Source organism: Xenopus tropicalis, chromosome 5 (genome assembly GCF_000004195.4).
Source record: "Xenopus tropicalis strain Nigerian chromosome 5, UCB_Xtro_10.0, whole genome shotgun sequence".
Taxonomy (NCBI): domain Eukaryota; kingdom Metazoa; phylum Chordata; class Amphibia; order Anura; family Pipidae; genus Xenopus; species Xenopus tropicalis.
The window spans coordinates 50530430-50550666 of NC_030681.2; the positions used below are offsets into that span (position 1 = coordinate 50530430).

At 37.9% G+C, this 20237-nt stretch overlaps 1 protein-coding gene across 2 annotated transcripts in view; it reads left to right on the plus strand.

Moving 5' to 3' along the window:
• The window catches only part of fam120b (family with sequence similarity 120B), an 80901-nt gene that overhangs the window by 9943 nt on the left and 50721 nt on the right, over positions 1-20237 (plus strand). For both annotated transcript variants that reach the window (XR_004222623.1, NM_001367998.1), the window contains 3 exon segments: positions 3806-3907; positions 10400-10572; positions 11903-11995. Coding sequence is in view for 1 of the 2 variants with exons in the window: in NM_001367998.1 (NP_001354927.1) it covers positions 3806-3907; positions 10400-10572; positions 11903-11995 (368 nt within the window). In the remaining variant the exon portion in view is untranslated.

Genomic DNA, 20237 nt, shown 5'->3' on the forward strand with positions numbered 1-20237 from the left:
TCTCTGTCAGTGTTTGAAATGAAGGCTTCAGTTCCCTATCAGGTCAGCCTAGCTGCTGATTGGTTCCTATCCTACAGTGCAGTGTACTGAGTGCCGCCGGCTCCCCTGCACATCCAGAGAATTCAGCCAGCAGAGAATGGAACAAATGGGCGAGATTAGTGGGGTTTTGGTGGAATTTCTCACTAAATCAGTCTGAAACACAACTTTTTTTAAGCATATTCCTTCTATATCTAGAGGAGTATAATTCACTGCTACATTCATCATTTTTATAGGATATGTCTCCTTAAAGTTTGAACAAAAATAGGCAATTTATAAATGTTTATATGTTATATGTATAATGTTAATGTTTATCATATCTTACTTTGCAGATTTAATTTAATTTCTGATCCTTGTAATGACTTATACTGCTGCCCAAACTTGTTTAAGGGCTAGTCTCGTAATTCCCTTTCTGCGTGGGCAGGAATCTATCTGTCATTACACAAAAGGTTTTATTAATTACAATAACTTTTTCAGTCTATCTGCTTATTAATCTCTCTATTTAGAACCATTTTTAAAATACCAATATCAAGATGGGAAGTATGGTTTAAGGATTTTAATGCCATTTTTTGTAGGTGAATGTTTCTTTTGAAGTAACTAAATAGGAAATGTAAATAGGAAATGTAATGGGAACCTTAGATTGTAAGCTCCACTAAGACATGGATTTGTGTAAATCAGGGGTCCCCAAACTTTCTTACTTGTGAGCCACAGTCAAATGTCAAAAGACTTGGAGAGCAACACAAGCATCATAAAAGTTCATGGAGGTGCCAAATAAGGGCTAAGATTGGCTATTAGGTGGCCTCTATGCACACTATTAGCTTACAGCAGGCTTTATTTGGTATTAAATCTCTTTATTCAACCTAAACTTGCCACCAAGTCAGGAATTCAAAAATAACTACCTGGTTTGGGGGCACTGAGAGCAACATCCAAGGGGTTGGTGAGCAACATGTCTCTCACAAGCCACTGGTTGGGGATCACTGATGTAAATGATGCCAAGTCCGTAATGAACAGCACCAGTCAAAAGAATTTCTTTGTAAATATTGTAACAAGTGATTACTATTGAAATTTGCACCGGATAACTGAAAAATTTAGGTGAGGAAGAAGTGTGCTGTTTCGCCTTTTTTAGTTTAAAAAGTTAAATAAATGTGTTGACACTGTGTGATTAAAAGATGATGACTAACATTTCCTTTCTATATTTATAATTACCTGTGGTGGACTGAACGTTGACAAATAAATACAATCCTTTAATTTATTTAGAATCCTGTGAATACAGCTAAATGTCTGCATCCATTTTTCTGTGATAAAGTCAGGGAATGTTTCTAAAAGTTTCAGTAGAAAATGATGCACACCATTTCATACTGCATTTGCAAGTGTGCATCAGTGTTATTAAAGTGCTTCTTTAAATTGCAGCCAATTGTATGGGAATTCAATAACATCCTTCTGTGGCAAGAAGTTTTTACCTCTGTACAGAACTTGCAAAACTGATTCTAATAATGTGTCTGCCAGTTTGGGAGATGCAAAGTTCTAAGATGTGATACAAACCTATGCCAGTTTCAGTACCATTCTAAAGCAATCTAAAGTAGCAATTGACATGTTATCACAATGTCAAGGGCAGGGATCCCCAACGTATTTAACCCATGAGTAACATTCAAATGTAAAGAGAGTTGGAGAGCAACTCAAGCATAAAAAAATGTTCCTGGGGTTACAAATAGGGGCTCTGATTGGCGATTTGGCAGCCCCTGTGTGGACTGGCAGCCTACATGAGGCTCTGTTTGGGAGTACACCTGGTTTTTGTGCAACCAATACTTGCCCAAAAGCCAGGAATTCAAAAATAAGCACCTGCTTTGAGGCCACTGGGAGCAAATCCAAGGGACTGGTGAGCCACGTGTTGCTCATGACCCACTGTTTGGGGATCACTGCTCATAGTTATTTCAACTTTATTCTTAGTATGGCGTAAACTTTGATATTCTGAGCAAATTAGCATTTGGTGTTATTTTTTTTTTTTGCCCTTGATTCTGCCATTGTTTGGAAAGAAATATAAAATAAAATCCAATTGCCAGGGTCACTAAACCGAGAAACAAGAAAGCAGACCTTAAGGCCATGGGCACATGGAATGTTTGCTCCGCTTCTTTCAGCCTGCATTTTTTCTGCAGGCTGATAGAAGTAGATCTGCTCCTTTCCTTTTGTATTTGCACTGAAAAGATACAGCTTCCACTTGAGTTACAGGTACAGGTATGGGATCCCTTATTCGGAAACCCGTTATCCAGAGAGTTCTGAATTACAGAAAGGCCATCTCCCATAGACTCCATTAAAAGCAAATAATTAAAATGTTTAAAAATGATTTCCTTTTTCCCTATAGTAATAAAACAGTACCTTGTACTTGATCCCAACTATGATATAATTAATAATTATAACTAATAATTATTGGAGGCAAAACAAGCCTATTGGGTTTATTCATTTCTTTAATGATTTTTAGCAGACTTAAGTTATGGAGATCCAAATTACAGAACAATCCCTTATCCGGAAAACCCAGGTCCTGAGCATTCTGGATAATAGGTCCCATACATGTACATGGAGCAGAGTGGAGGTTGGCCCAAAAATGCCTTTAGCATTTTTCAGGCCAACCTCCGCATGTACCTGCACTCAAGCAGAAGCTGTAATTTTCAGTGAAGATACACAGGGATGAGGAATGAAGAAATGCAGGTGACTGTGGCCTAAGGGGATCATATAAAAATTCTTTCTCTTACTAGAGGTGTACTTTGCTTGGGATAAAAGCCCATCTTGCGATTTCAATACTGTCTGCAGAGGGGCTCCCTGCGTCCAAATCCACTTCCATTGTATTCTAATAGTTCACCAGAAATAATGACTTTTTCAAATACCTTTAATTTTCTATATTTGACCATTTTCTTAATATTGTATTTTAATGATTTTCACTTTCTTATGATTCTGTAGCGCAGTTCTGGAAGGCTAGTCCCTTCCTCTGAAAACTGTTCTAATTTAATACATTAGTTGATTAATTTCTTACTTTTGGCACTGCTGACCATAATTCTCAAGTTTTATTAAAGTCAGCTGTTACAATAATTGCTAAGATTCCACAGGTGCTGCTGAGATATGTATTAACTAATAAAGCAAATTTTAACTCTGGAATTACTGAGCTGAAATACCACAGAGAGGAACAAAAAAGTTTTAACTATGAAAAACTATAAAAAATAATATACAAAGCAACTGGAAAAAAAATTATTTTTGTTGTAAACAAGTAAAGTTAAGTAAACTACACCTTTCAGGCCAAGTTTTAATTGTTATTAATAGTCCGTATAATTTTTTTTTCAGGCCCTCCCCTATTCATTATCCAGTCTGCCATTTATACCACTGCCTACTTGATCTTAAAAGTGGACCCCTGGCTACTATGCAACTGTTAAAATTCCAAACTAGAGAGCTGCAGTTCAAACTAAAGACCTAATAGGAATTGTCTTGAAATTTCAAGAGGGCAAATTTGAATTATTATTATTAGTAGTATTTTTTGTTTAAGACCAAATAGTTCATTCACATTAGTCCTTGTCCTAGTGGAACTTACAATCTAAGACTTCTATCACAATTATACACATTATGGTCATTTTATCAGAGGTCAATAACCTGCCTGTATGTTTTTGGAGTGTGGAAAATTAAATTTCTTTGTGAACTACCCTAGTTTCTTTAAACAAAACCAGGTCCATCTACATAAACCCTTCCTATCAATCTACATCATCTTATTTTACCTTCTAATCATTAGCTTCTCCAGACACCTGCCCTGTAGTTAAGGAGTGGTATGTCTACCCAGGAAATCGGTTGCTGCAGCCAGACATTGTCCAAGCTGTTCCACTTTCCATAGCAGGTAAGCTGTTTCCTCTATATGAATGTAACTGTTCAGAAATCATTATATTTCTAAAGACCAAGCTTAGAACTTGTTCCAGAACTTCGGTTCTTGTTGTTACTTCTTATAAAAATACCATAACTGTTAGCATTAGATATTGTTTAATAGAGTTCTGAGAGTTATTTATTTTGACATCCTAATGTATTTACCCTTGTAGGTCTTCCATTTCCATTTTTCCATTGTAAAATGATCATATATGGACAAAATATGTCTCAGCATTAACATCATATATTAATCATGTTTTCTTTGTACTATGATGCAAACTGTTGTATGCTATAAGGTACATTACTCTCTCGTATCAGTATGAACTCATTGTATAGAGTAATTTGAGTGATCTGCCCAGACTAGTATTCTGACCCGAATCACTAACTCCCAAGAAGTAGTACAGAAGCAAGTGGTGGGTGTGTGTTTAACCATGCAGATAAACAAAAGTTCCTGGTTTAGTCTTGCTGTTTAGGGCTCTGGCACACGGGGAGATTAGTCGCCCGCGACAAATCTCCCTTGTCACGGGCGACTAATCTCCCCGAGTTGCCATGACCCGCCATCCCACCGGCGAACATGTAAGTCGCTGGCGGGATGGCACACGCGGCGGCGTGATCGGCGAAAAAGACTCGGCGATTTCGGGAAATCGCACCGCCGCGTGTGCCATCCCACCGGCGACTTACATGTTCGCCGGTGGGATGGCGGGTCATGGCAACTCGGGGAGATTAGTCGCCTGCGAACAGGGAGTTTTGTCGCGGGCGACTAGTCTCCCCGTGTGCCACAGCCCTTATTTTACCCTTTCCTAGAGTGATGGAAAGTGTCAGACATTACTCAGGGGTGGGCAAACTTTTTAGCTCAGGGGCCACATTAATTAACATATGGGCCGAACCGGGCCGGGACAGCGTTACGCCCGGGGCTGCCATAAAAAATTATGGGGCCTCTCAGCTCCTCCCCAGCAACCCGCTGCTTCCTCCGTCCCGCCCTTCTGTTCCCCGGCTCCCCAGTGCATTCTTTTATATGGTTGCGCCCCGTGCGTGCTGATGCTGTGCGCACGCACAGGGCACAACCAATCAGAGCCCGTCATTCTTTTAAGGGGGCCGGAGACGGCGGGCCGGATTAAAAGGGCTGACGGGCCGGATGTGGCCCGCGGGCCGTAGTTTGCCCACCCCTGCTCTAGCTCTTTAGCTACATACAGATCTTTTGTAAGTGATATAGTAAATAAAAAAGCACATTTTATCAACCTCCCCTTTACAGTTAACTAACTGACAATAGACAATGGCATCTCTCAATGTATTAACCCAGTATATAACTGTCATGTATTCATTCAATGTAACAGCTGAGAGCCCATGGTTCATTAGGATTATCAAACAGACATTTACTTTTAAAGTAAAACTATACCCCAAACAATGTGGGTCTCTATAAAAATATATATATAACATAAAACAGTTCATATGTAAAACCCTGCTTCATCCAACTAAACCATTTTTATAAGGATATACTTTTTTAGTAGTATGTGCACTTGGGTAACCCTAAATAGAAAATTGCCATTGAAGTATTAAGGGCCATTCCCAGGGATCATACATTTGTGGTACACACAAACAAACCAAGGGCACCCATACAAACATTAAATAAACCTGATAAGGGTAGTTTTTCCTGCAATAAAGGTTAAAAATCTCTTAGTTGGGATCAAGTACAAGGTGCTGTTTTATTATTACAGAAAAAAGGGAAATCATTTTTAAAAATGTGAATTATTTAATTAAAATGTAGTCTATGGGTGATGGCTTCCTTTAATTCGGAGCTCTTTGGATAATAGGTTTCCGGTTTAGGGATCCCATACCTTTATTAGAAAGCATATCATGGAATGAGGGCTAGACTGAAATGCAATTATGCGTGAATACAGCCATTATATATCAACCCATAGATTTGTAATTTTCACAGAAGATCAGGATGTATTATATCCTTCTAAGTTAACGTTAAAACACAAACGTGCATTCTGCACATTTTGTGTGGTGCTGCTCCTGTGTAATTGTCTAAGCAGGTTTCAACCCCCATTGGTAAACATAGTTCTTTCAAGCATTTCGTAAGTTATATTTTCCAAGTAATTCCACATTGTTTGCCAGAACAGGAAACTACTAGCATCCATGGACTAAGAAATAAATCTCCCTTTTATAAGGACTTGACATCCACTGTTAGAGGGTCAGTTTCAGACTTGATCCTTCATTTCTTTTCCTGAGTGATATGTTTTAGTCCCCATAACAGTACAAAGCCTGGTGCCTTTTGAAATTAACTTCACATTCCTTAAAGGCATGTACCTTGCACAAGTTCACTGTTACTGGTAGGCAGACACGCAGCCCCAACCTGCCCAATGAATAAGGCTGAACCGACACAGGTATTCCAGACTTAAAAAATAAATAAACACCTATGTTTAACCTGTAATAAATGCAGGGTCAATTTTCTAGCTGGCATGGAGCCCTTTTGTCAGCAAACTTTGGCCTAACTTGCCATGGAATGTGTACTCTACCATCACTTTTCACATTTTGTCTGGACTCACCTATCATCACTGGACAATGTATTCATTCAGTAATTGTAATTTGTGTTTGTGTATTTAGTAAAGCTAGGCCTAATAATAAGTGAAACACTAGTCTAAAACTATTGTTCCATTCTCTTTCTAAAAATGCTCACTTATGATTGTGAGGTTGTGGGTCTCTGAGCTGAGCTCCATGATATTCAGTGATGTTTCTAGTGATAGTGACTGTGACAGCTGCACAGTTTTTTTTACAGTTAAATACATGTTTACAGCATGGATGCTAAAGCATGTTTAAACATTGCCTATATAATTTTTAATCCTCTCTGAATTTTAAGTAAAGATCTATGTTTGTATGTCTGCTTTGTCTCTGGTGGCCATACATACAGAGATGTGATCGTAGGTAATGATTATCTGTGCTTGTACAACATCTAACCCTGTTATCCATAATGCTTGGGACCTGGGGATTTCCTACTAAGTTGTCTTTCCTTAAGTCTACTGCTAAATAATTTAAACATTAATTAAACCAAATAGGATTGGTTTGTCCCCCAATAATTCTATCTGTTTGTATGTACTCTTTTATTATTACAGAGAAAAAGGAAATCATTTTTAAAAATTAGAATTATTTTTTCGTAATGGAGTCTATAGGAGCTAGCCTTACCATTATTCAGGACTTTCTGGATAATGGTGGCCACACACGTGGCGATCTGACGATGTTTCGTGCGACCATCGGTCGCACGAAACATCGTCAGATCCGCCACACACCGTTCAGGGCTGAAACAGCAGATAAGGAGGTAGAAACAATAGGATTTCTACCTCCTTCTGCCGATTCAGCCCTGACGGCAGATTTTGGTCAGGCGCCTTCTATGGTGCTCGATCAAAATTTTCTAACCTGGCCGATCGGCGAGTCGACCGATTTCAGCAGCTTCCTGCGATATCGGTCGACTCGCCGACATGCTATACACGCACCGAATATCGTACGAAACGAGGTTTCGTACGATATTATCGGTGCATGTATGGCCAGCTTAAAAGGTTTCCAGATAAAGTGTCCCATACCTGTACTATGGATATTGTTCGGTTTAGGGATCAGGTAGATATGAAAATTCCATTGAATGCACCGTCTCTGCATGATAAAGAAGAGTTGAAGCGCTGATTGTGGGCGTGGCTTATTAAATCTTGAAAAAAAAAAATGAGAACGTTTACAGTTGTGACAGTAATATTCTTTGCTACTGGTCAAATATTTTGAATTCATGGGACCTCATTTATCTGTGTACCAGTTGCAAATGGTAAAGAAACTCAAAGAGTTTATGAGCACAGTGCTGATGAGTGCAAGGCAGCACTGTCCGAAGGCAGGAGATAAGGGCAGAACAGCCTTGCATCCTGCACCTAACTTGCTTCTGAACTTTATGCAGGTAGGTGGTGGGATGGGGAAAACTGCCCATCCCTCCTCTCATGAATACAGCACTGCCAAGTGCTGGCAGCATTTTATTCATAGTTGGAGTGAAGGCTTTTGCTCCTATTTTAAAGAGCACCTGAAGGGACTTACCTAATGACACACAAAGCTATTTGTCGCTCACATTTTGTCATGGCTACAAAACACCAGAAAATATTTGCCATAGGCAATATTGAGTCTCTGAACACTTAAATAGTGTAATGGCTAAATAGTGTAATGGCATTTTTCTGTGTGTGATTACACAATTTGAGTGTTTTAGCAGAGACGGTTCTCAATACTGTCTATGGTAGGGTATTTACTGGTGTTTTATAGCTGCAACAAAATGCGCAAAACTAATACACTGCATGAAAAGAGCTATGGTGCAAAGTGGAGAAAATATCATTATACAAAGCAGGTTGTACTGTAAATGATGCTTACTTTTATTGTTTGTTTTGAGCAATCTAAATTCCAAGTCTATGGGGCTGATTTATCAAAGTATGAATTTTCGCCAATTAAAAGCACGATTGGGAACATATTGTGGTGTGATCCAAAAGTTACTAAATTTTTGTATCCGAAAGATCGTAAACGGCGCAAAAACCTTTCTGACTTTGGACCTTCAATGCATGATTTTGGAAGCCTTCCATAGGACTCAATGGCATTCTGCAGCTCCAACCTGGCCCAAGGAATGTCACGATATTGAAGCTTGAATCAATTCCGAAACTTCTGTAGTCGTTGCGGCAAATATGATTTTGTCACACAAACTGATACAAAGCATGAAAAAGTTGCGCAATTTAACGAAAATATCGTAGAAATTACGCAAAGTTCTAAAAATTAGAAGAAAAACGAATTTTTCTCATTCGTACTCATTTGGACTTTAGTAAATGGGCCCCTAAGTGGCAGATTTATTAAAAATCTAACATTTCTCAATTTTTTATCTTTAAAAATTTGATTAAACTTACTTACACAAATGTTTACATTTACTTGACTTTTTTGAATAGTCACGCAAAAAAACCCTGTCAAAAATCTAAAACTTCCAAAGTTTCGAGTTAAAACAAGGGAAGTGACATCTGCCATTGACTTCTACATTATTCACCAATTTTACCTTGCGCATTTGTAGCTGTATGGACACATAGTAGATCTCAGAAAAGTTGCGACTTTGAGAGAAAAATCCAAATGGGGGAAAAAAATCTGATTGCTAATTGTTATGGGATTCATTATTCAGAAACCTTTACCCCAGAAAGCTTCAAAATACAGGAATGTCATTTCCCATACTGTCCCACAAAGTACTCCATTATTGACTGATTTTAGTTTTTCTCTGTAATAATAAGAGCAAACATTTATATCCACGTTAGTGATAAAACAATCATATTGGCTTGATTTTATTTTTCAAAATTAGAAGATTCGAATGACATTTTTATTAGCCTTAAAGGACAAGGAAAGTAAAAATCTATGAAGCACACTATTAAATAGTACTACTATTGCTGTGTAAAAACGCTATAATTCTGGCTTGCCTAATGAAAGATTTACAGAGATACACCTGCTACATTCTGCATACTTGTTTCAGAGAACGGCACTGCCATTTTTTCAGCACCCACCCCCCCTCCGCTCAATCTCTCTCTGATCCGCTCCCTCCTTGCCTCTCCCCCCACCAGCACCCGCTTGCTTAGTTTCGTCAGGACCGTACCCCCCCCCCGTCCGATCTCTCTGTCCGGTCTGCTCCCCCTTTGCCTCTCCCCCCACCAGCATCTGCTTGCCGCTGCCACACACCACCCGCTTGCCGCTTGCCTCTCCCCACCTTGCCTTTCCCCCCCTGCCTCTCCCCACCTTGCCTCTCCCCCCACCAGCACCTGCTTGCCGGCTGTCTTCTGAGCCGCTGCCGTTCTGGGCCATGCCGATTCTGTTCTGTGCCGCTGCTGCTGCTGCCATGGCAACCGGGTGCTAGGGGGGGTGCCTAAGGTCTTAAGTCGCCAAGTCTGGGAAGGAGCAAGGCATTATGGGAATCTTCTCTACCCTGCTCAGCATTTTTTCTAACTGTTTGGCTTCAGATCTTCTGAATGGGAGAAATATGGGGAGACTTAAGGGCACTATTGAGAGAACTGAAGGTATGCCTGCATTTTGAGATTAACTCTTTACTAGCCTTTCCTTCTCCTTTAAGTCATGGTGCACCATATTATGGAAAGATCCTTTACCTGGAAAACTATGGCTTTCAAGCATTCTAAATAACCATACCTGTGTACTACTATCTATACCATAAGATAAGTTATTTTAGGGTGAACTATACCTTTTGATGTAAGTTGGAAAAACACACAGATCTAATGATCCAATAAATTAAGGGATTGTGTGGCCTATACCTTTCCTTTGTCAGATAATGACCAGACACCAAGCAAAGTAATAATTTTATGGGCCTGATATGCATAGATTATTCAGGGTGATTTTACCATTTTAAATTACTTGTATTATATAGGTCTTGCTGTGTTTTCTACTGTAACATGCATACATCTTATTTCTTTTACAGGTGGAGCTCCAAGCATAAGAAACCTATGGATGGCTAACAGTCCTGATATTCAGAGTGAGCGTTTCTATGCATATTTTGCTTGCTTTCAAATTGAGAACTTCACAGATGAGCTTAAAGCCCTGGAACCATGTCTTGCTGCTGTCTGCTGTCTACTTATATACATTGCTGTGCAGGTGGGCCCATCTACCTAAAGACTGATTATTCAGCATATTTTCACCTCCTGGGATAACAAAAAAACATTTTTAAAAAAACATGTAGTCAGTTTCGATCTTCTTGCAGCAGAATTGTATTTACCAATAGAATTTCAACACTTGTAAGCAGGTAAATGTTATGTTTGTATTGTTGTACAAAGCAGTTTCACAATAAGATCATGGCTACACAGTTTAAACATAATGGGGTCCATTTCTGGTTACTGACTCAAAGATTAAAGATCCCTGATTTAGCCAGTAGGGTAGAATATCACATACTGTAATGTTGTCTAGTCACATTCTTCTGCGCCTTTATGGATTACATACCACACAAAGTCAAGTCATGTTGTGAATGTTGTATAGCCTGAACCAAAGGATCTTGAATCAAAAGGAAGTTTATGGCAAATTGGAAAAGGATTCATTTTTATACAGCGGCCAAGAACTGTTTTGGCCCAATATAGTGGACTGTGTGACAAACGTTGTTTTCTATTAACTATTGCCTTCACCATCATCATTACCATTGTATTCTCTCTCTCTCTCTCTCTCTCTCTCTATATATATATATATATTTTCGCACTTACAGGACTTATGAAAAATATCTAAAAGATTTTTTTTAGCTTCCCAAAGTTATCACATTGAGTGACCGAAACGTATAGTACTTGCCAGACTGGGGATGACTTTGAATATATTGCAATATATGAACAAACAATCCCTGTTTTGTTTAAAGGGGAGGGTATTTCTTGGTAGCTTAATGCACAAAATATCTTAATGTCTTTATATTGATAATGGGTGAGTGGAGGGGACCTCTTGTTGTATTTTGTGGTCACAGCCTCATTGCACCCCTGCCTAAAGTTTAAAATTTAGTGGTTAGCACAACTTTCCATTTTTTGCTATAGTTTATATATATCACAAAAAATGTTTTTATGTTTTTTTTTTCTTCGAGTTTTGTACTAATTGTGAGGTTTATGCAAAAATATAACGGGGTACCCAAACAACTACCATTTGACTGTATTATGTAATTGCACTGGCCCCAAAATACTTAAATACATATGTCATTATCTCATCTCAAAGAACAGACTTCATCACTTCAGACTTTATCAGAACTAAACAGACAAACCAAAACATTTGGCAAAGTATTTGCCATCGTTATCTGGCTTTCAGACACTAGTGATATCTTGAGCACTTTTTCCCTAAAGGTATGCATTTCACATGCGTTGCAGGATTTCTGTCTGCAGCCAGTTTACCAGCAAAACAGTCTTTGTATTTTGTATATCTCGCTCAGAGCACTGATTTTTTTGTCTTCTACTCTCATCAGGTGGTAAGTGTAAGTCAAAAAGATGTGGAAGCATTTTTGGCCCAAGTTCTGTGTCTTCCAGGAAAATCTGCAGGTCAGCTGAAGAGTTTACAGGTAAACAGTATTTTATTAATAGAATGATTTGGCTAATATCACTTTTTGAAATTATTAGATGCTGTTTAGGGTAAATCATGCACCCTAAAAGAGAGGAGATAACATATATAATTTTGCACGTAATAATAAATCTGTAAATGTGCATGACACAGGTCATAAATTCTGGAGAATGAAAAGGCTATGTAACGTTTCGGTCCCCACACTCGAGGTATGATATGTAGCGGTGTGCCATATATATATTTATATATGTTTAAATAATGTTGCAAAAGCCAGTCTCCTCCATCAAGACAGGACTGTCAATCTGTGTTGTGCTTGTGTTACATCGTTTAAAAAGCCAGAGCCACAGGGGCAGAGAATAGAAAAGGGCAGAGAAACACTGTTTTTGAATAGCAATATATATATTCAAAAAGCATTACATATTTGTATTGAATGTATATTTCAAAGTTGCTTAGAATTATGTTTTATTTTGTCATGGAGAAATTATTTTTATTGTTGACATGTCCTTTGTGTCCTAATCGATATTATAAAGGTTAATGTCTTTTGAATAACCATATGACCATAAATCTATGATAATGTCCTGCTTCAGGTAAAGAATGCATGTCTAGAAGTGAGCCAGCCAAGTGTCTTAAGTGTTTATTTATAGCTGCTAAATAGACACTTATTATGCTTTTACACAAATTTGAGATAGGTAGATCCAGTGATCTGGGTACTGTTTTTTTCATTGCCTTTGTTTAGTAAATATTTTAGTTTTGGTCCTTTTCTCATGATTGGGGCCATCAGTTTTTTCCATACACGTATACTGTATTGTAGAGTTGTGCCACAGTAAATATAACCCATTGTCTGTTTAATTTGTAAACTATGGGCCAAACAAATTAAGTAGACGAAGACGTTCAGTATATGTAGCCCCATGTCTCAGACTGTGTGTGTGTTTATATAATCACAGAGAAGTGCTGCCTTTATTTTGGGGTAAATAAAGAATTCACTTATGTATCAATTTGATGTTTCGAATATCATTAGAAATCATGTTTGGTCATGTTGTTTGTCTACTGAAGTGTTTTTGTGTGGGACACAAATGTGTGTGTGTGTGTGTGTGTGTGTGTGTTTTTATGCCCCTTTTTAGATTTTAAGGCCCTTTTACCTTCTGTCTTGGTCATGTTTGCATGTGTGTTTGATGTGCCATTGAGCTTACACTCTATAACCACTCAGGGAGCCCTACTCTACTTGCTAGAGCAGTGATCCCCAACCAGTGGCTCCCAAGTTACGTGTTGCTCTCAAACCCTTTGGATGTTGCTCCCAATGGCCTCAAAGCAGGAGCCGCTTTTTCAATTTCTTACTTGGAGGCATAAAGACCATGTGTACAGCCAAACAGAGCTTTCTGTAGGCTTCCAGTCAACATAGGGGCAATCAAATAGCTAATTATTGCTCTCATTGGCAACTCAAGAGACGTTTTTCCATGCTTGGGTTGCTCTCCAAAACATTTTCCATTTGAATGTGGTTTATGGGTATAAAAGGTTGGGGATCCCTGTGGTAGAGGTGCGCATTTCCTGAAGAGACACTTTGGGGAAAGAAATACTTTTTTAACAAGCTATCAATATGCTACAGGGGGCTGTATTTGGGCAAGACTGAATGGGTCTACTTATATATTGCATTTGTAGATTTTGCCCCATATGTAATAAAAAGCACATAGTTTGCACAGGTGCAGTAATCCATAACATCAGAGCAGCACAGTGGTCTGTTAATGTTACTTGATGATTGGTTGCTGGAGATGATGAGAATTAAAGCAAACTGTTTACCTTATATAACCTCACCTCTACCAATTTTAGTTTCTCTGAACACAAACTAAAGTAATAGGAGTTAAGAATCAATTGGCTTCAGAAATAAGCACAAGTTTTTAATACAATATTTATGCAGTAAGCATAACTGGGCAAATACAGAATTGTCCTATGTGCCGGTCATTTAACAAGGAATGCTTCAGTGTGAGAGAGGTGGCAAAGGAAAACAGCATGTATTTCAGAAAAGATAAATTATTTCCTTCCCCCAAAAAAATTTCAATACATATATTGTAAACCTCAGCATTTAACCTTGAAAGCTTGTAAATAGCCAAGGCCAACTTATTGTAACTGGTGAATTCAAAGTGTTTATATATTTTTATCTCCTATATTATATTACAGGAAATAGGACATTTTGATGGATGATAACTATTTATTTCACGAGTTTTAACATTTTTTATGTGCTTTTTTACCCGTTTTTGGTAGCCCTCCTGAAGATAGTATAAGCACAAATGGGAAAATGCTCACCATCCCAAAGTGACTGTATTTATTCAATAAAACATTTATCTCATAAAAAGGAAAAATTGTATCACCTCTTGCTAAAAGATGCTGTATATGGCTGACCACTACCCCATTAATGTTAGGCTATGCTCCTAGGCTTTTTCCAAGGCATTTTTACTGCTTCCAAAAAGCTAGAGTAGCAGATAAAGGAGCCCAGGTCTGTAGTAGTCCATAAATATGCTTGTCTGTCTACCCAGCATTTCAAGAATGTAAATTTCTGCTGTGCCAAAGAAACCAGCATAGATGGATTGACAGATTGACGTTGCATGCATAATAAATGGTAATAACTATAAATTACTATTCCTAGTAAAGATGCTGTGTACATTTACCCCTCCCATATAGATTGTAAGCTCTACGGGGCAGGGACCTCCTTCATCTTGTGTTTCTGACTCTTATTGCAACTGTACCTTGTATTTATTTGTATTTATTGTTGTACTTTGTATTTATCCATTATCTTTAACCCCCTGTTTGTATTAATGTATTCTACTGTACAGCGCTGCGTACATAAGTAGCGCTTTATAAATAAAGATATACATACATACATTCTCAGCCACTGCTGACTTTTCAGAATTGCCAGGCTAAACACAGCAGTGAAATGAATGAAAGACTGTACTTAGATTAATACTCCCAGTACATTTCTTATTATCCTACACACCCCATCCCTCTCTATCTGAAAATGACATTTATGTGAATCCTTTTTAAAGCAAGAAAAGGAACATTTGGTTTGCCTTTATGAGTGTGATGCCCTCAGAAGCACTGACTAGTTACACCAATCTAGATCAGAATAACTATAGTTAGTTTGATGCAATTTTGTATTATATTTCACAAAAGAAACCCATTCAATTATTATTTGTTTATGTATTATTCCTCTTTTAAATACTTTATGAAAACTTTGTCCAAGTTTCATGACAAAATTACTTCCCATGTGTCTGAAAGTGCTCATTTTGATGATACTCTGGTAGCTCTTCTACTACCCTTGCAGCAGCAACTTCCTGCTGATATACTTTAGCTTGTTCAGTGAATTACAAAAAAAAAGAGAAAGACTTGGATGCTTGTTTTTTTCCTGCCTTTTTCTCCTCCCAGCTATATAATGAATTGAATCTGCTTTAAAAAGATGGCTTCCGTGGGAAATCCGTTTCCTGTGCAGAACAGGAGAAACAAGGAGAATATAAAATCCTTATATTAACCCAATATAGGTCCTTACTTAGGTCATATTGAACCTAAATATCTTATTAAACTATTTGTAGTGGTGTAGAGTGTTTAAAAACAGCAATGTTTTTACTGATTTAGAGATATGCAAGGGCTATATGGGCAGTAAAATTTGATGTAATTACAAGGTCAAATGTCATGCAGATACTGTTAGATATAATGGCCAATCAATAGAGCAGTAAATGTTTCTAAATATGAAACTATATTCATATTTTATGAGGCTGGTTAATTTTTTTGTCCTGGTTTTGTACTTACTCTAAGACATCTATATACCTGTGAGCATCCTGGTGGCGCAGTGATTATCATTTCTGCCTTGTTGGGGTCCTTGGTTTAAATGCCATTTGTGCTCTATCTGCAAGCAGTTTGTATGTTCTTCCCATTCTTGTGTGGGTTTCCCCTAGGTATTCTGGTTTCACCCCACACTCAAAAACATACAGGAAGGATAATTGGCTTCCATTTCACTTCACCATAGTATGTGTGAATGTGATAGGAACCATAGACTGGGTAGGGGTAAGCCACCATGGAATATGTCAGCAATATGTAAAGTTGAATAAGGATAATAGTAATTTTCCTTTCTCCAGCTAGATATCTATAGTACGTGGTATCAATTGTCTTAAAGTTGTAAAAAAACAAACATTTAAAAATACAGATTCCAATAAGCTTATTTTTTCTGCTAATTCTTATTTAAAGCAACTTAATATTTTTTTCCTTGTAGTCTTTTATATTTGTTTATACAATGCAGGTGTTTTGGAATGGAGCCATCTCAAAGGCAGTGGAAATGAATGTCTACTTCTGGTCCACAGACAGGGCATTTTACTCCCAACATAATTTATTCTTCTGTCTGTGTAAAGGTTTTTTATTCTGCCATAAATTAAATGTATGTTAAAAGAAGCATTTGTAACATGACTTCATTCTCTACAGCTGGAGCCAAACAGTGTCAGTTCATTGTGCTATGCAACAAACTGGCAAATGGGAATTATTTTGCAGTTATGGCCATGGCCAAACACTAGTTTCCTGTGGTTTGTGACGGTGAAAGCCATGATAGCCCTTTTATTGCAGAGAAATGATCAATGGTTAGAATTTGATTCATTTATCTACAACTAGTAAAAATAAATTGCATTATTTACAGAAGATTTAAAGTGATATCCTTGGTACCCTTTATCAGTAAATTGAGTATATTTTTAAATGCATGGTTACCAGTCTAATTGCATTCCAACATCAGGCTTGGTATTATACTTGAGAAATTAAAATAGAGTCCTGAAATTGTGCATTAGTGCTGGGAGATATCTCTCAGCCTTTTCATTATACAGCATATCAAAGTCTTTAAAATGCCCTATACAGCTATTATGCAGCCACCATGGAGAGTTTTCAGATGCATGTTTCCAGGCATCTGAAAACTTGGCTTTGCATTCAGCCACTGTGAACCAACATCAGCAATGGTACTTATTTCCCCTGCTCCCCCCCCCCCCTCAGCAGCTGAAACCTGTACTGATAATGGCAGCTATTAATTGAAGCTACCTGCATTGGATCATTACTAAGTTGCCTGTGTGGCCCTAGCCTTTAACTAAATTCTGTTAGCTAAAAGAGGGTATCACTTTAATTCTAGTTTTTTCTATAATCATTGGCCATAATGGTTCAGCAGTATCCTACAATTAGCAGTTTTTAAGCATGGTGTTCTAAATTACTTAAAACCTCTTTATCTGAAAAGCCCTGCATACCTTTCAAGTTTATACATAGCTAAACACTTCCTTTGTGATGACTGAAATATGCAAGGAACTGTTGGCTTTTCTTTCTTTTCTTTATTTTTTGTATGCTTTCCTATGCAAATATTATCAGTCAATCCTATGTCAAAACAGAGAAGTTTGGCTGCTCAGATTACTATAATTATATAATTGCACTGCATAAGTTAGAGCACAGGAGCACACATTACAAGTACACATCTATCTAAAGTTTGCACTGTTTAGCATTATGAAAAAAAATCACGCATTTTCATGGCCATAGCTCTAAGATGAGAAGAAAATAGGTAGAAGGGGAAGTAAGGAAGTAAGTGATGTTACACTACAGAAAGTAAATATCTTTGCCTTGTTTGGATTGTTCATTTAAGTGCACATGCCACAGTGTGGCTCTTTTATGGGCATGTTTCTACAAGGGGTCAAGAGGTCCTTATTTTTATGTCTACTCAGTTTTAATCTGTAAAGGCATAAAGGTGAACCACCTAGAATTAATACTTAATAGACATTAGAAAATGGTCTGTTTCTTTTGTGACTGGTTCAAAAGTAACCAACCAACAATTAATTGCTTGCTTGTGTGGAGCATTTTAACAGGTTGCACAAGTCTGCCTGTACTCCTTAAGGCCAGGACAGACTACAACAACACTTAATTAAGCATTTAAAAGAAAAAAAAAGGAAGAGGACATTTTTTTAAAGCTTTAACTATATTTATTCTGGCTTTCTACTATCCAAGGACCTGGAGAATGTCAGATTCCGAGAACTTGGAACTTGTTTTTATTCCACTCACATATATCTGCATGCTAATACCAGTGCAACTGCTCAGGGCTAAAGATACATTAAACTCAATATGACAAAAAAGTGATAATGTTGCATACGTATTATTCCCTTAAAGTAAAACTATACCACCAGAAAGAATACTTAACCAACAGACAGTTGGTAATCAGTAAATATTGCTCTTTTACATCTTTTCCCTTGAGCCACTATTTTATGATGGTCTGTGTGCTCCCCCTGAGATCACCTGACAGGAAATAATGTAGCTCTAATTGTAACAGGAGGTGTGAGAGTAAAAGACAGAACTTTTTCCATTCATTGGCTGATGTGGCCTAACATGTATGTGTGCTCTTGGTTTGTTTGTGTGCACCATGAATCGTATGATCCCAGGGGGCGGCCATTAATACTTAAAATGGCAATTTTCTATTTAGGATTACCCAATGGCACATACTGCTAAAAATATATATATTTTTTATGAGAATGCACTATATTTTATATAGACCTACATTGTTCTGGGATATAGTTTTCTTTAATGTGTCTGGGGACAGCTACATGTAGAACATGAGACTTGAATCAAGAGTATGTAGTTACCATATGAGGTTGATTTTGAGACCAGGAAAAGGCACATCTAGCATAATCATAACCTGTGTCTTCTGGCTAGCTATTTCCTGTCTGTATGTTTAGGGGCAATGATGATTATGGGAATGTTAGTCAAGGGATTACAGTGGTTGAACCCTTGTTTGTTATAAAGGTGACTCCTGCTTCCATTGGGACAAACATTGTTTGGGATCAGAGGAAACAAATAAATGCATTTGCCCATTTAGGAAGGAATTATTAAAGGGATTAAAATAAACCCAAAAAATTGCCGGATGCAGATGCGGAGGAGGGCGTGGCCTGTGCTCGGCGGATAGAGACGTATTCTAAGGCTTAGAACACGTTTTCTAGCCGCCGAGCGCAGGCCACGCCCCCCTGTTATTTTTTTATTAAAGATTTGGCAGCGAGCCAGATGCAGCCATCAAAAGAGCCACATCTGGCTCCCGAGCCATAGGTTCCCTACCCCTGATCTAGAATGAACATGCTGTCTAAATCCATATACAGTATCTTCTTGTTTCTTGCATATATTGTTAGTTCAGCCAAATTCTCGGCAAAAGATTTTGAGAAATACTGAACCAAAATGCACAATTGAGCAAAATTCAAAAACTGCATATTGAAAAAAAATGTGTCATGTTCCATTATCTAGTGATAATGGAAGTAACTATGGGTTAGGATTGCACATTAAGGGGGGTAAAAAACGGTCACAATAAGACAAATAATGGCATTTACACAAATATAAAACACAATATAAAATACAAACCCTTTGCATTTCTTGTGACAGCAGGATAGCGATTGTAAACTTTTTAGTTGTGCAAGTGCGCAGTGTATGTAATAGAAATTCTTAATGAAAAAAAAAAATATTTTCATGGTAAAATTTACACCATCTTCAAGCATGTCTTAAACATTTTCAGTGTGCAGTAAACATTTGAAGTGCCATAAAAGTCTAATGAAAAATATTACATTGCAAACTTCATTTTTTTCTTCTTATTTTAGTGCATTTTTTTTCTGTTTCTGAATTTTAATACATTCCCCCTTGTTTGTTTGGCTGAACCCAAATTCTGCAGAAAGGTCTGAGATTTGGATCAACCCTGAACCCTATTCTTGAAAATGTGACCAATTTGCTGCTTTGTAAAGAGCTGCAATTGGGTTTGAAAAGAAATGTTTGGGACTAAAGGCTTGAAGGATCTGGATTGGAACAATTTGATTTATACCTTTTCTTTATTACCATTCAGCAGTTACATTTTCACCTTCCCCTCATTACCCTTCTTAGCAGGGAAATAATTGTTTAGTTTGCAGAGAAGAGGATAAAAGGGCACAGGTATGGCTCTGAGTGTTGGTCAAATGCTAGGTGCGGTCAGTGCTCATAATGTTTTGTAGCTGACCTGTGTCCATAAGCGGCAGGTGTTGCCTAAAGGGGATGACTGAGTGGAGAAAGGCAGTAAGTAAGTAAGCAACGGCACGCGCACCTGCCTGTCATCTGCTGCCGGCTAGATGCACCTGTCAGCAGCACTATTGTTAATCATCGGCAGGAATGCGCACCTCACATCTGCCTTAGCTTTCACTTCAATAGGCAGATGGCCCTGCAAGAGCTTTTAAGTGGCTGGGGAG